This window comes from Prionailurus bengalensis, chromosome E1 (assembly GCF_016509475.1).
Source record: "Prionailurus bengalensis isolate Pbe53 chromosome E1, Fcat_Pben_1.1_paternal_pri, whole genome shotgun sequence".
Lineage (NCBI taxonomy): Eukaryota > Metazoa > Chordata > Mammalia > Carnivora > Felidae > Prionailurus > Prionailurus bengalensis.
The window spans coordinates 42932917-42949293 of record NC_057347.1 but is presented as its reverse complement, the minus strand read 5'-3'; the positions used below and the strand labels follow the sequence as shown (position 1 = coordinate 42949293).

Below are 16377 nucleotides of genomic sequence, written 5' to 3'. Positions count from 1 at the left end.
ATGCGGGGCTCGAACTCACAAACTGGGAGATCGTGACCTGAGCCGAAGTCAGCCGCTTAGCCGACTGAGCCACCCAAGTGCCGCGGGGTTTCTTTCTAAGACCCCATTTTCCCTGGTAAAGAGGCTGAGATAGGTAGGCACTTGGAAGTCAGAACACCCCTTAGACTTCTTAAGGTCATCAGGTAACAACGAGACCTCCCATGCAGCCTCCTCAGCATCCGAATTCGGGGTCACACCCAAGCATCTGTGCTGAAAGCTGGAGCTGCTCTGACTTCAAAGCCAGCAGACCCTTGAAGGCAGAGATGAAAGGATCAAGTCAGTAGTGACCAACAAGCCCATCCCCCCCTCACCCTCCCGCTCGGTGGAGCTGGTTCAGTGCTTTGTGGCCATTGCAGGGAGGCAGACTCCAGAGGAGGAGGGCTTCGGCCTTGAGATGCCCAGCCCCCCACCGTCCCATGTCAGCTTCTAGCCACCCAGGGCAATGGGCCAGCGGTGTAGAGGTTCGCCTTCACACGGCCTGCCTTCCTGCCCCACGAGCACATGGAGGCGTGTTCTGGAATGGGTGCACTCACAGCAGGGAGCACTCCCATCTGTTAGCAACAGCTTTAGACCAACCTGCCAGCAGAGAGCACTTAATTAAAAACCTGTCTGAATGTGATGCCTTCTCAGGCTTGGTCTAAAGCAAGTCATGACCCAGGAGGGACCTACGCTTTGGGAGTCCACAGTCCTAGTCTCTAAAAAGGTTCCCAGATGGGAGCAATCCCAGATCGGCGCAGATCTCTTTCCTGACAGTTCTAGTCCACATGCCGTTTGCACAGATTGCCTCAGCGCCGGGCTCCCACCCCCCTTGGGGCTTCCAGGGAACACACAGGGCCGCTGGAGAGAGAGCCCAGAGAGTTGAAGCCCTGTGCTTTGTCTTCAGATTTCTAGAGGTACAGGTTGGCGTTGGGGGCTCTAATACAAATTCCACTACTAATGTTGCCTGGAAGAATGAGGATACGTAGGTTGTGGGCAAATGAGTATTACAGATGGAAGCATGGCAGTTCCTTCTGGAAGGCCACAGACAGATGTGTCCTGGGAAAGGAGTCGCGTGCAGGCGCTGCCATTTGCATGCTGACTTTTAGACTTTGTAACATTTCGTGTGTGTGCGTGTGAGAGAGATGTATATATGCGCACATAAATCTATATACACACACGCACATGCATTTATCTACCTCCTGCAAGAGAACAAAAACTTAATGCTCCCCATTTGGAAAAGAGCCATCGTGGCCAGTGTAGACATGTCCTCTAAGAAGGCAAGTCAGTGGGGTGACTGGCAGTTTTGGAGTATGGAATGTACCACCGTGTTCTGAGGGGGCAAAATTCACCATAAAATGAACCACAGAAAACGATTCAGCCAGTATTTGTAAAAGCAAGAATGAACCAATCCCAGATGTCGGTGCCGTGGTGGTTCTGGAGGAAGTGGGCTGGAATCCTCCTTGTGGGCCGGAATCCTCCTTGTGGGCCGAGTCGGGGAGTCTGTTTGTGGTGGTGTGCTGACAGGACCAGGGGTGGGGGCCTGTGCCACAAGGAACAAGAAAGGTTGACTCCTTCGTCGCTTGGGCTGTTTGGAAGGTAAATGTACGAGGCAGAGAGCCTTTCCCCCCGCTTTTCTCCTCCCACCCAGCCTGGCCCGGGGCCCCGTGGGATCCGAGAGTGACCTGCTCTGCGTCTGGTCCCTCAGGGCGAGCGTGAGCCTGGGAGATGGCAGTGATGGAAATGGCCTGCCCAGGCGCCCCTGGTTCGGCGGCCGGGCAGAAGGAGCTCGCCAAGGCCAAGGAGAAGACACAGGCGATGGGCAAGAAGCAAAACCCCGCTAACAAGCTCGAGGCCGTAGAGAAGAGCCCTGTGTTCTGCGGGAAGTGGGATATCCTGAACGACGTGATCACCAAAGGCACAGCCAAGGAAGGCTCCGAGGGAGGACTGGCCGCCATCTCCATCATCGCGCAGGCCGAATGTAAGGGCCCGGGCTGGGGACAGAGAGGTGGGCGGGCCTACAGGTTGGCACGGTCCCTGCGCCAGGGCGGCACGGCGCAGGGGTGGGAGGTCAGGGCAGCGGCTCTCTGAGATTTTCACAAGACACAGCCTGGGGGGTAGGCCAAGAACGAGTCGAAGCAGGAGCCGTAACGGTGCCGGGGAACAGAGCACAGAAGGGAGGAGCGGCGCAGGGAGGCTTTTGCCCGTCACGACCGGAGCAGGGGAAGAGAGCTGGGAGGCTTCACAGGTCCTAGGGCTCTTGGCAGGATCATCAGGCAGGCCATTAGCCTTGTGCTGTGACCTTGGGCAGCCTGAGCATCTCTGGAGAGGCCCCAGACAGGAAAGGCCAGGTCTCCTGGAAAGCCCCTCTGGGGCCTGTAGGCCCTTCACCACCTTCCATGCTGAGGTGGCCCCACCCTGGAGAATGAACACCTGCTCTTGGGCCTGCTGAGCCAGTTGAGGGGACATAGGCCACTCCAGGGCGGGGCCTGGTCTGGTCCTTTCTGCTTCCACCCAAGACACTTCAAAATGACTCTGCCTGGTGACTGCCCCCAGAGCCTGAGAAACCCCCAGGTGGCTGGGTGAGGCCAGAAGCCCTCCTCTCTCTCTCCCCTGCCCTCCAAGAGGCTTTCTCGGGGGAGAGCCCGGCAGCTCGTGGTGGCATTTTCCCACCTATACACATCTTGCCCTGAGTTCCGCTTCCTTCTGGCTGGTTTTTGAGAAGCGATGAGAGAATACAAATTAAAATGGAGTGAGCGAGATGCCCGTGGTCATAATACACGCATTTACACACATACAGACGTCCACAAGAGCTGATACTTACTGAACTGTTAGTACGTGCCGGGCACTCCGTTGGGTGTGTTATGTGTTATATAGATCATCTCAGTTAAGGGCGACGGTGAAGTGAGGTGGGCACCCTTATCACCCCCTATTATCAGCATGCCCTTTGCTCTTGTTGGCAGGGGGGGTGGGCCGGCAGGCAGGTGACGAGGCCGAGGCACGGCAGCCCAAGAGGGTATCTGTAAAATGTCTGTCTCCTCAGTGCCGAGTCCCTCTTCTTCCTCTCCTCCTTTCTGCCTGTCCAACCTCTCTTTTCCTTGACTCACAAGGTGAGAACAGCCAAGAGTTCAGCCCTACCTTTTCAGAGCGGATTTTCATCGCCGGGTCCAAACAGTACAGGTAAGGAGGCCAGCTTGCATGGGGCCCAGGGAACTGAAACCACGTCATCCCTCCTCCCCCAGCTGCTCGCTCAGGCCGCTCCCAAGTGACCCCTGGCTCCCTCCTCCAGCACCTGTGGTTCAGCTCTTGGAGCCCGCCCAGGTTTTCCTGGCTGAACCGCTCTGTCAGCCAAAGAAGCTTTTCAAAAGCTTTTCATGGCGTGTGGATGACTGCCTCTGGGTCCCATCAGCTTGACGTTTTATTTTTATTCTCCTCGGAGTCCTTGCTGCTCCCCCTCATTTCCCATCAATAGGGAGGGTGCTGGGAACAGGAGTCTTTTTCCCACCGGTGCGTGACCGTGAGTGTAGGCGCCAAGGGGCCGCTCGAACTATGAGAGAAACCTGCTGGTGTCTTTTCCCCTTCGAGACACACCCAAGGAGGGATGAGGGTTTGGGATCAGAAAGGGACCGACGGATTCACAGCTGGGGGGCCCCGTGGAAAGGAGGCTAGAAGGGGGCTCAGTCTGCTCCCCGGGCTCCCCATCCCCAAAGATGGTTTTTGGCCAACTGCAGGTTGAACCTGGAAAGCAGTTCCCTCCTCTACCAACAGACGGACTTTTTTATCATGGGGATTTGGAAAGCGTTCGTGATGAAAAGATTGTGGGGAAGGCTGCTGCTTTTGCACCAAGAAATGTTCAGTGTTTGATCCGATTCCTTATGCCGCCCCAGACGCCTTTCGGCCCAGAGTAGGGGGTTTCTGATGGGCCCATTTCTTTCAGGTGCCTGGGAGAAGCCCATAGGCCTCTAGCAGTCCCCCCACCCCACCCCCCACCCAAGACTGGTGTGAGTCTGCCTCCTTTGCAGGGGGGCAGAAGATGAGGCCATTTGTGGGGGGGGGGGGCAGCTAAGGCTGAGGCTTTTTCAGACACTATTCTGTGGCCAATGCCTTAATGCCTGGCAGGGGGAAAGCCAGCTTGGATCCATGGTGGTAGTGAGCCTGTAGGCTGTCGGAGGAGGGGAGGCTCCCCTGATACCAGGCATCAGCCCAGCCACGGTGTCTGTTTATACAGCAGCTTACATTCCCAGAAACCAGGTATCTCCAGGAACCAGTGGAGGGGGGGGGGGTGCCCAAACTCAACCGTCCCTCCGTCCAGAGGCAACAGAAACAGACTGTTGTCAGAGCTGAGAATGCCCGCTGGGGAGTGTGGCCCTCCTAGCCACACGCCCCCCCGACCCCGGGACCTCTCCAGGGGCAGCCCACCCTGGAGAACGGTGAGAGAACCTCACGTCCTCCCATTCCCCGGCCCCCCCTCCCCCAGAGAGCCGTGTGCACCCCATCACGGTAGTAATAGCTGCTGTCTATCGGAAGCTTGCCTTGGGATCAGGCGCCGAGGTAGGCTTTCTAAATGAGCGGTTTCCTTTAAACCTCATCTTCCTCTGCATGGCAGGAAATCCTACACCCATTTTATAAATGAGAAAATGGAGGCTCCTTGGGGCTTAGGAACTCACCCACGTTCACACAAGGACTCCCCGGGCTGGGATCTGAGCTCAGGTCTCCACGACTCTAACTGCAGTTACCCGAGCTGTTCCGCCTTCCTGCCTCCTCACACTCGACGTGCGTATCCGTCCCTTTTGACAGCCAGTCCGAGAGTCTCGATCAGATCCCCAACAATGTGGCCCACGCAACCGAGGGCAAAATGGCCCGTGTGTGTTGGAAGGGGAAGCGTCGCAGCAAAGCCCAGAAGAAACGCAAGAAGAAGAGCTCCAAGTCCCTGGCTCAGGCGGGAGCGGCCTTGGCCAAACCCCTCCCCAGAACCCCGGAGCAGGAGAGCTGCACTGTCCCCGTGCAGGTGAGCCCCGCCAGCGCCCCCCAGACCCCGGGCTCGCGGGGCTTTCGGGACGGTGCCCGTGCCTCAGCCTGGCCCTGTGTATGTACTACCACCTGTGTTTTCCCCCACAGGAGGATGAGTCCCCACTGGGCCCCCCGTATGTGAGGAACGCCCTCCAGTTCACCAAGCCTCTGAAGGAGCCGGGCCTCGGCCAACTCTGTTTCAAGAAGCTCGAGGAGGGCCTGCGGCCGGCACTGCCTCGATCAGAACTCCACAAACTGATCAGCCCCTTGCAATGTCTAAATCACGTGTGGAAACTCCACCACCCCCAGGATCTAGGCCCCCTGCCCCAGCCCACTCACCCCTTCCCCTACAGCAGACTGCCCCATCCCTTCCCGTTCCACCCTCTCCAGCCCTGGAAACCTCACCCCTTAGAGTCCTTCTTCCTAGACAAATTGGCCTGTATAGACAGCCAGCAGCCCCTGTCCGGCCCCCACCTGGGCAAACTGGCCTGTGTAGACGGTCAGAAGCCTGTGCCCGGCCCACACCTGGAGCCCGGCTGCCCGTCCCGGGGCCCGTATGACAAGTTTTCTGTGGAGGAGTACATGGTACACGCCCTGCAAGGCAGTGTGAGCTCAGGCCAGGCCCACAGCCTGGCCAGCCTGGCCAAGACCTGGTCGGCAGGAGGTTTCAAGCCCCAGAAGCCCAGCCCTGAAACGATGGACAGCGAGGGGGTCCTGCTTACAGAGGTAAGCCATCCCCCAAACACAGGTACATGTACCACCCGCTCTGGGGTCCAGGGCAGCAGCCGGCCGTCAGGCGGGACCTGTTCTGGGGGGGGCGAAGCATCACTGGAAACCTGCCAGACCCTTTTTACTTCCCACCTTTGCGGGGAGTCGGGGGGGGGGGGGAGTGGGGCGGGGCGTAGTCTTCACTCTGTATCGAAGTATCTGTATCGTCATCAGGTAGTCGGAAAGGGCTCATTCCTGGCGAGAGGCGGTATCCCCTGCTCCATCTCCAGATCATTCTTCAGGCTTTTTAGATATTTCTGCTTTGAGTTCTTCTGAAGTTATTGCCGAACTTACTAAGTTATTGCTGAACAGTGTGTGTGTGTGTGTGTGTGTGTGTGTGGAATGATACACATACTGAGAGAGAGGAATAAGCAAGCATCAACTGCACATGTTCCCTCCTGACCCCTGCTATGAAAGACGAGGATTTTGACCATCTGCATATCCCCCTGGCCTTCCTCTTTCCCTCCAGTGCTCTGCTGGAGAGCTTTATAACTCTAAGATGATTTTACCAGACTTCAATTTCTGGGGTTTATTCCATCCATCTTTGACATGATCCCTTGTCCCCCACCCCTCTTCATGGTCTCTTCCCTTTCTTCTACCTTATAGCTTCGGAGCTATACTTCTGGTCAAGGTTGTTGATAGTTCCATTTTGTTAAAGTTTTATTTACTTATTTTGAAAGAGAGGTTGGGGGCCGGGGGTGGGGCAGAGAGAGAGGAGAGAGAATCCCATGCAGGCTCCGCCCTATCAGTGCAGAGTCCCGTGCGGGGCTCAAACCCATGACCTGAGCCAAAGTCAAGAGTCAGACGCTTAACCGGCTGAGCCTCCCAGGCGCCCCGACAATTCCATTTGTGTCCCACAACCGCAAGTCTGGGGAGAAGGATCTTTCGCCACAAGGGTCGGCTTAGCTTGGGCAGCCGGCGAGGCTGTCCACTGCCTTCACTTTGTTCCTGTAACTCCCTCTGGTCCTGCCCCTGCAGAGCCCTGCCTCAGACCCGGGGGTGTCTTTGGTGGTGAGGGCTCTGCCCCAGCAGCCTGGCAAGGACGACCAGCCGGAGAGCCTTCCTCACTGTAACCCTTCGTCCCGCCCGCTGCCCTGGTCACTGAAACTGGCTTCTGTCTCCTGCCAACCCCAGAAACTCAAGCCGGTGGATTATGAGTACCGAGAGGAGGTCCACTGGGCCACGCGCCAGCCCTGCCTGGGCAGAGGCTCCTTCGGAGAGGTGCACAGGATGCAGGACAAGCAGACTGGTTTCCAGTGTGCGGTCAAAAAGGTAGGCCCGAAAGAAAAAGGTGCGCCTGGGCTCCGGGGGCTGCAGAGGGAAGCCAGGCAGGTGGCCTGTCGTGTTCCTTCTGCTTTCTTTCAAGGGCAATCACAGGGCAGCCATGGCTCTGGCTTGTTAACAGAGCCTGGCTGTCGCTGGGCACCCTGGGGTCAGCTGGAGCCGGAAGGGAGCAGTCTCGGTCACATGTCCCGGCCTGGGAGCTGCACTTGGTGTGCGTGTGTCAGATGGAGTATGCAAGTGTGCACGCGTCCTGGGCCACTCCTGATGCCGGGGCCCTTAGGGGCAAGTCCAAACCTGGAAGGTGTTGGCTCGTCGTGCAATTCGTGTTGAGCTGAAACCCCTAAACCACATAGTGGGGCTGCTCACGCCTGGGCCAGAAGGTAAAAACCACCACCACAATAACCTGCCCCTAACGGGTGCCTCTTGGACGAGGCCATGCGCTTGGGACGTCAGATCTGATTTCGGTTTGGGCTCTGCCTCCTGCTGGTGGGAATAATAGGTCCTGGGAGGTGGACCTTATGAGGAAATGGGACTTAGCAAGAGACCCAGGCTTGGCTAGCTCCAGAGTCTGGCTACGATCCACTCTGTAGGAAGTGGGCAGGGGAAGAGACTCATGGTCCTGGGAATCGACGGGAGCAGGGGCGTGAATCGCCTCCCCTGCTCCCTCGTTTCACCGGGGTAGAACCGGGGACCGGAGAAGGTAGCGTGCCTTGCCTAGAACCATAGAGCTGGGCCTGGAACTGAGGCCTCCTTGTGCCGCAGCAGAACGCAGACCTTGGTGCTGGCCCTGCTCCCCTTCAGGTGTCTTTTCTCCTACCCCCACCCTCAGTTCACCTTGACTGGAAGCCACCTTGTCCTCGGCCCAAACTCAGCCTCAGAGCTAGCGCCCAGGACCGCAAGAGGCTGAAATGAGAAACGTTTCGAGGGGCCGTTTCTTGGCCCGTGACAAAAGGAAATAAGCTAGCTCCCCGGTAGACCTTGTTTTCAAGCAGGTCTTGTCAGGGACCCTCTGCTCCCCCCAAAGGGAAGAGGACCAAAGGCACTCTCAGCCCCGCGGCTGCTTGTGGCTTTCAGCGGTGAGGACGCAAATTGTGATGTGAATACCCTGAACACCCTGGCTTCCTTGGCTTGTAGGTGGGCCGGGATGTTACAGTTGGAGAGCTTGGGCCCCCGGGTGATGGGCTGAGAAGGGGACTATCCGTAGGTATTACCCCAAACTTCAGACACACTGTGGCAACGGAGCGGGCCCCACCCCCGCCTCCCCCCGCCGGCCCAGGCACGTGCTGAGTGCCCGCCAGCGTGGGCCGGCGTTTCCCACTGGGTGCCAAGGCCATGTGCCCTCCCCGGGCCATCGGAGAAGGCTCAGCTGTCCCTCCTGAAGGCTGGGTGGGAGGAGAGCGAGAGTATGAAGTGTCCTGGAGTCCAGTGCCCAGCGCTAGGGGAGCTTAGTCACTGGGCTTCTCAGCTGTCGCCCTGCTGAGGTTCTCCAGGGTCCCAGGCAACAAGGAAAACAACCCTGATATAGTAGAAGACAGATACTCCATTTCTCACCTCCCCAAGGCAGGCGGAAAAGCTCCAAGCACAACAAGTAGGCTCCCCAGGGCCAGAACTGGCCGCTTCCAGAATCTGCCTCCCTGACCCAAGAGCTCAGTGGGGTGGCTTTGGGGCCGCCCACACAGCTGCCATCGGGTGGGCAGACAGCCCCTCCTTTCTCTCCTTTTTCGGGGGGAGGGGGGGCGGGATGTAGAGCAGGCACTGGGGGGAGGGGGCAGGGATCAGAGGTCAGAGCGGGTCTGTGCACTCTCCAGTGTTCCCTGAGGAAGATCTAGCATGTGGAACAACAGCACTTCCTTGGTCCTCCTTCTAGAACATCCATGGCCTCGGGTCAGATGCTGACTGGTCACAAGTCCAGGGTTTAACGCACGGGGGTCTGTTCACTTTGTTAAGGCCTTGTTTGATCTTTTAATGGCAAATAAACACAGGCTCATTATAGAAGATTTCAAAGGATACCCCAAAACACAAAAGTCCTTGTTCCCCAATCCCGTTCGCAGAGGCAGCTGCCCTTTGACATCTTTTTAGACTTTTTCTGCATACATAAACATGTAGTTGCTTTTATTAAAACGAGACTACTCTAGAGGCTGTCCTGTGCCATACTTTCCATGTGATCGCATATCGTGGACGCAGTTCCTTATTGGTACATCCATGTCTCTCTAGTGCTTTTTATCAGCCGACGTAGAAGTTTGTATCCTCGCCAGTGGATGAATTTATAGAATGTGTGAACTCCTAGAACTTTGTTCAATGGTGTATCTGTGTGTGGCACACACGTTTTGGATGGGGAAGCGTCCGTTATCATGTATCAGGTGTTAAAGACGTCTGTGGCCCAAAGCGGGTTAAGAACCATTCATTTAAGAACATCTGGCTCCTGCATGGAGTTCTGGGAGCCTCCTTTTGACTCTGCCTCCGATCGGGTTAGTGTGGCCTTGGCCCAACCCAGCCGTTACCAAGCACCTGGTCTGTGCCAGATACGGCGCCGGGGGCTAGAGGCAAAGCTACGGAATCCACACCCCGGGAAGGGCTTGGCAACGTTGTAATGGGGGATGGGCATTTACATGGCATAAAGGTGGTAGAAAGCAGCCGTCAGCGAGGTACACCCGTGAGGGCAGCCTGGACGAGCGCTGAGAAGGGGATCTAGGACTGAGGGAGAGTATCTCCATGGCGACGAGGAAATGGGGGGACCCCTCTGTTTATTCGACTACTGTGCGCCCAGTACTGTGAGTTACTTTTCACGTATCTTACGTTCCCGGGATCTTTAAAAGAATTTACAGAATTGCTATTTTCCGCGTTTTTACTGATGAAATAAAATGGATACAAATACTGACCAAGAGGGAGAGTTTTAAGAAAGAAAAGTCAATCCCCAGTGTCAGCATGCAGGCAGTTAAGCGGGGGAAGTGGCTTGTGGACTTGGCAGTCAGGGGATTGCTGACCGCGCTCCCACCTACACGCTCCCGAATGTACGTGAGAACGTCCTGGATGTAAGAGCTGATACTCCTGGGAAGGCCTTCGGTGAGGCGGGGCAGCTGGCACCCCAGAGTCAGGCTTCCCCAACCAAAACCCCACCTCTGAGACTTCCTACCAGTGACCTTGGGCAAGTTATTTGTCCAGACTCTAGCTTCCTCGTCTGTAAATTGGAGATAATGAGAATACCACCCCATAGGCTATTGTAAATAACGAATGCTCATAAAGTGCTTAGAATGGTGCCTCGCGTGTGTTCAGTGGGCAGTGAATATGAGTTTTCGTGAACACCCTCACCATAGTCCAGCCCCTTGCTTTAATAGATGAGGACCCTGAGGTCCAGGGAGGAGAGGTGGGCCAGCTGGGCGGCCGTGTGCTTTCTCTCCAGCTGCCCCGCTCGGGACTGCCCTTTCTGCTTGCTCTCCCTGGGGCTGGCACAGACTTCTAAATCACCTTGTGTTTTGGAGTGTCCCCTCTGACCCGCCCCCACCCGGGTCTGGGTGAGAATTGAAAAAAAAATTTTTTTAAGATTTTCATTTTTATTTTTTTAAATTTTTTTTGAATGTTTATTTTTGAGAGAGAGAGACACAGACATAGTGTGAGCAGGGAAGGGGCAGAGAGAGAGAGAGAGAGAGGGAGACTCGGAATCTGAAGCGGACTCCAGGCTCTGAGCTGTCAGCACAGAGCCCAAGGCAGGGCTCACAAACCGTGAGATCATGACCTGAGCCAAAGTCAGACACTTAACCGACTGAGCCACCCAGGCGCCCCCTAAAGATTTTTATTTTTAAGTAATTTCTACACCTAGCGTGGCTTGAACTTACAACTCTGAGATCAAGAGTCATGGGCTCTACTGACTGAGCCAGCCAGGTGCCCCTGGGTGAGAATGTTCTCAACATTACTGGAATACTCCAGAGGACTTATGGATTTCTTAAAAGTTAGGGCAGAGGTTCCCAGCCTTTCTTGGTTTGCAGCCCTTAGTGTCAGTAATTTTTCATGACACCCCAGGCCAAAACAAATACCTAAAAGTTCCGTTTATTAAAGTAATTAGGTCAAATAATAGTGTTTTTCCTAACAACTTAGTAGTCATTTGAATAACAATACACGTAAGTTGAAAGGAAATTTCCTTCTGTTCTTAATCATAACTACTAATGGGATGTATGCCTCGTTGGGCACTGCACAACTTCTCAAAATTTTGAAATCAGATCAGACATCCTCAGCTTCATATCCTGCTTCCTATCCACCCCCCCAAAGTAGTTGTATCCCGGCAAGCTCCAAAAACCTAGCTTCGTAAAGATACATGGAAAGAATGGAGCGCAAGATACATGGAAAGAATGGAGCGCAAGCTAATGTTGAAACTGAACTATCTTGAGGGAGTAATTTACGCGGTGTCCCACAGACAGCCATCATCCCTGCTCCCCTCAAAAGTAAAACATCTTGGGGGCGCCTGGGTGGCCCAGTCGGTGAAGTGTCCGACTCTTGGTTTCGGCTCAGGTCATGAGCTCACGGTTTCGTGAGTTCAAGCCCCGTCTGGCCCTGCGCTGGCAGCGTGGAGCCTGCTTCGGAGGATTCTCTGCCCCTCTCCCCCTCGTGCTCTCTCTGTCTCTCTCAAAATAAATAAACAAGAAAGAAAGAAAGAAAGAAAGAAAGAGAAAGAAAGAAAGAAAGAAAAAGAAAGAAAGAAAAACATCCTGCAGCACCCTGCCAAGTCCTCTGGGGTGCCCCAAACTGCTTCAGCTCCGTTTGGGAGCCCGAGAGTTAAAGACCTTTGCTACTACGAGTCCTGATGGTGAATTCATTCCAACTCAGGTTCAGAGCTGGAAACGCTGACAAAGAGTCAAAATTTCTGCAAGTTGATTAACCAGACCAGATACTCTGTAACCAGAAGAGAGACATTTTCCACTGATAGGCAAAAGTCCAAAAGCCCCACATCGTCAGGGCTCCTGCCAAGTCAGCATGTCTCCAAGCCAGACTGCCAGGTCCTGAGTGATTTCTTCCAGGCTGGTTTTGTTGCCACCGGCGCCCCCTGGTGGTACCTGTTAAGACTAACAGGAGAACCAGCGGCAACCGGAAAGGAGAGGACAAGTGTCTGTTGGGACTTCTAAGTGTTTAATAAGTTGCTCTTATATGAGCTGGAGGGAAGAAGGGGGCAGCTAACATTTCCTGAGCACCCGCTGGTTGCGAGGCCTAGTGCTGGGTTATCATCCCTCCAAATCCTCACTCAACGCGGGAGCAGATGCCACTGTCATCACCGTTTGCACATGGAAACACAGCTTAAGGGACACACTCTACCTTTGGAAATGGCCAAGCCAGAGTCTCAGTCTAGGATGATTGTATCCTAGGCCTGTTTCTTCCCTCCTTGCTGTGCTCTTCCCTACACAAAGGAGTGGGTGGTCCCTATGGGAGGGACCTTGGCCAAACCCCTCCCGTTAGAAGCCTCCTTTTGCCCAGATCCCGGGGAAACAGCTGCAAACAGAATAAACAGGCACTGCTCCGTCTACATGGGCACTTTAGCCTTCAGGGAAAAGACAAATAATTACGAGCTGAGAAAAGTGCTGAGGTTCCAGAGGCACTGACAGAGCCAGGATCCTTGGCTGCCATCGGCTCTGGCTACAGATAAGATGGAAACCCAGCCTCTGAAGAGTAGACGTGGATGTTGATAAACAGAAGGTCTCATGTCCTCGAAATGGCCCAGACATTTGGGCTGGGGCAAAAAAAAAGTTCTGTGTTTGGCAGATTTGAGGGTGGGCAGCGTGCCAGGAGCCTGGATAAGGGCTGTAGTCTTTGTGATTCCGTGTATTTCCATACACATCAGCAGTGCAGAATTTTAACCAAGCACTGGATGTTGAACCTGACCCCCCAGGGTATACAGTTTAGTCTCTGTGGCTCCAGTAGGCCCACCAGGGCCCTGCCTGGCCTCAGAATCGTCACTGGGAACATCAGCAGTCTCTGTGCAGGGGCACGGGGGAACCAGCCCTTGTCCCTCACCCTGACTCACAAGCTACCTCTGCGCCCTGCCAGGTGCGCATCGAAGTGTTTCGGGCAGAGGAGTTGATGGCATGTGCAGGATTGACCTCACCCAGAATCGTCCCTCTGTATGGAGCTGTGAAGGAAGGTCCTTGGGTCAACATCTTCATGGAACTCTTAGAAGGTAAGGAGCCAGGTTCAGAGCCAAGGGTTGACCTTGATCCCCAGTTATTCCATTTCTAATCTCTTGACCCTGTGACATCAGCCGGAAAGGCCTACTTTCCACCACCTGCCCTTTGAAGGCCTTTGCCCGTGGCCTGCTTGCAGGCCTGGAAATGCACCATGTAAAGACTGGCCGTTGGTCTCCTAGGTGGCTCGCTGGGCCAGCTCATAAAGCAGAAGGGCTGTCTGCCGGAGGACCGGGCCCTTTACTACCTAGGCCAGGCTCTGGAAGGGCTGGAGTACCTTCACACCCGAAGGATTCTGCACGGAGATATCAAAGGTGAGGCTTGTGCCCCCATCGCCCTGGTCCCCAGCGGCCTCCTCCTTCCTTACCTCAACCCGCCTGACTTCCTCCCAGATCTTCTGGGCCTGCCTGACCGTCCCCAGTGGCAGGTCCCACGTCAGGCTGGCAGGGCTGTGCTGGCAGGAGGGGGAAGTGTGTTCCCCAGGCCCTTAGCCCGGCACCCTAGTTGCCAGTGGGCAGTGCCTGCAGAGAACTGCAGATGGCGTTCCTAAGCACTGGTAACCACTGGGGGAGGGTGGGGGCAGCAGAGCTGAGTGGCAGTGTCCCAGGAGTAAACTGTCCCCAGACCTCAGAGATCCGCCTGCTCCCTGCCTCTAGCCCGAACTGATAAACCTCCTCCCTTCCTTATGACTAATAAAACTAATCAGAAGCAGGCAGCTGTCATGTAGGGTCAGCCAGAAACTGCCTCCCTGGAGGTCCAGATGGGGCTGGGGCCTGGAGTGACTCACCTGTTCCTCTTCTTCTCTGGGGTGGCCTGGCAGCTGACAATGTGCTCCTGTCCAGCGATGGGAGCCGTGCAGCCCTCTGTGACTTCGGCCATGCTGTGTGCCTTCAACCCGATGGCCTGGGGAAGTCCTTGCTCACGGGTAAGCCCCGCCTCCTGCCTCCCTCCCCCACGATGACAGTCACCACTAGCCTTCGCGAAGCATTAGCCTTCTCCTGTGCTTTCTGTAATAGCAGTCAGAGGTGTGAACCCTTTTTGTCCACAGTATTTCAGCCCATCAACAACCCTGGGTTAGCAGAAAGCTTTTGTTACGCTTAAATGCAAGAGTGAGTATCAGGTCCTCGTTTCTGATATTCCTGCTACACAGAGAAGGGAACGGAAAGGCTGGCCGCCTCTCATCCAGCCTTTTCTGGGTGGCTCGGCTCCCAGCCTGTGGCCTCAGCCGTCCTGGGCCTCTGAGCACAGTTTCTGGAAGCACAACACGAGGGCGGACCAAGAGGCCTGGGCTCTGTAGCTGGACAAGCATCTGTTTTTAACTTAAATCTTCTGATTAGTAAAGTAATCCACATCCATTGTGACATATTTAGCAACTACAGAGTGAAGTGGTGTAGGAGAGGAGGGAAAAAGGAGCTACCCTGTTCCTCTTGCCCAGAGACATAATCACAAACATTGTAGATCACTTCTTCCACCTCCTTTTCTTCTTCCTGTACCTCGTTAAGGCCATTATAACACAATTCTGCTCTTTTTTCATTTATAGCGTTCAGCATAAGGTTAGTTCCTCTTGAGCAAAGGAAAATCAACCTCTTATTTATTTATTTCGAGAGAGAGAGAGCAGGGAAAGGGCAGAGGGAGAGAATCCCAAGCAGGCTCCACAGTGTCAGCGCAGAGCCCCATGTGGGGCTCGAACCCACGAACTGCAAGACCGTGACCTGAGCCGAAACCGTGAGTCAGACGCCCAACCGAGCCACCCAGGCACCCTAGGCAAAAACCTTTTAGAAGTGATTCTCTGACAGGGCACCTGGGTGGCTCAGTCAGTTAAGTGCCAGACTTCGGCTCCGGTCATGATCTCACGGTCTGTGAGTTCGAGCCCCGTGTCAGGCTGTGTGCTGACAGCTCAGCGCCTGGGGCCTGCTTCAGATTCTGTGTCTCCCTCTCTCTCTCTCTCTCTGCCCCTCCTCTGCTCACCCTCTCTCTCTCAAAAATAAAAAGCATTAAATTTTTTTTTAAGTGATTCTCTATCATTCGAGGACTATCTTGGTCATTCTGAAGATGTATATTGAACACAGACACCTGCCTGTATTATGAAAATAATTTCTTCTCGAAAACCTTTTGCAGAAAGTAGAACTAGGCAAAAATAAAAAATACAGATCACCAGAGTGGGGGAAACAACTTCCTATCTGGTATCGATCCTTCTAGTCTGCCTAGAAGTTTGGTTGTTTTTTTGTTTTTGTTTTTTTCACTTGCTAACATTGCGGGAACATCATAACCATTAATTAGTCTCCTGCCACCTAATTTCGAACGCCCAGGCCCCTCCCCAGTGTTAAAAAGCACTCTAAGGGGCGCCGGGGTGGCGCAGTCGGTTAAGCGTCCGACTTCAGCCAGGTCACGATCTCGCGGTCCGTGAGTTCGAGCCCCGCGTCAGGCTCTGGGCTGATGGCTCAGAGCCTGGAGCCCGTTTCCGATTCTGTGTCTCCCTGTCTCTCTGCCCCTCCCCCGTTCATGCTCTGTCTCTCTCTGTCCCAAAAATAAATAAACGTTGAAAAAAAAAAAAAATTAAAAAAAAAAAAAAAAAAGCACCCTAAGAGTTTGGGCCAATGGGTAGAGCCCATATTTTGGGTGATGGCTTCTTTGTGCCAGTCTCCAGGGGAGCCCCTGACTTAGCTCATCCCCGGCAGATTTGAGCTGGAGGCTTTCTCTCTACTCGAGGCCCGTTAACAGAGACAAATTCAAGGCATCCTGGGAATTGACTGGTGTGGTCACTGCCAAGGCTCTTGCCCCCCCCCCCCCCGAGTTCACGGTTGGCTTTTCTGCCTCCCCTCACCCCCTCAGGGGACTACATCCCTGGCACAGAGACCCACATGGCTCCAGAGGTGGTGATGGGCAAGCCCTGTGATGCCAAGGTGGACGTGTGGAGCAGCTGCTGTATGATGCTTCACATGCTCAACGGCTGCCACCCTTGGACCCAGTACTTCAGAGGGCCACTGTGCCTCAAGGTCAGTGACCGCATGCGGGAGGGCCAGGAGGCCCACGGGCCCGGGGCTGCAGACTTGGGGCGGTCCCCATTTTGGCTGCTCTTCCGTGGCCGATGGGAAGAGGAAGAGGCCTCATCGTAAACGTGGGAGCCTCACTAAAA

At 54.9% G+C, this 16377-nt stretch overlaps 1 protein-coding gene across 1 annotated transcript in view; it reads left to right on the top strand.

The window, feature by feature from the left end:
- MAP3K14 (mitogen-activated protein kinase kinase kinase 14) overlaps positions 1-16377 on the top strand; it is a 44447-nt gene that overhangs the window by 22353 nt on the left and 5717 nt on the right. Inside the window, exons 2-10 of the mRNA XM_043584798.1 lie at positions 1724-1996; positions 3126-3195; positions 4813-5023; positions 5134-5751; positions 6928-7065; positions 13108-13237; positions 13424-13555; positions 14062-14166; positions 16074-16237. Coding sequence (XP_043440733.1) covers positions 1744-1996; positions 3126-3195; positions 4813-5023; positions 5134-5751; positions 6928-7065; positions 13108-13237; positions 13424-13555; positions 14062-14166; positions 16074-16237 — 1821 coding nt within the window. The 5' untranslated portion in view covers positions 1724-1743. The remainder of the gene's footprint in view (positions 1-1723; positions 1997-3125; positions 3196-4812; positions 5024-5133; positions 5752-6927; positions 7066-13107; positions 13238-13423; positions 13556-14061; positions 14167-16073; positions 16238-16377) is intronic.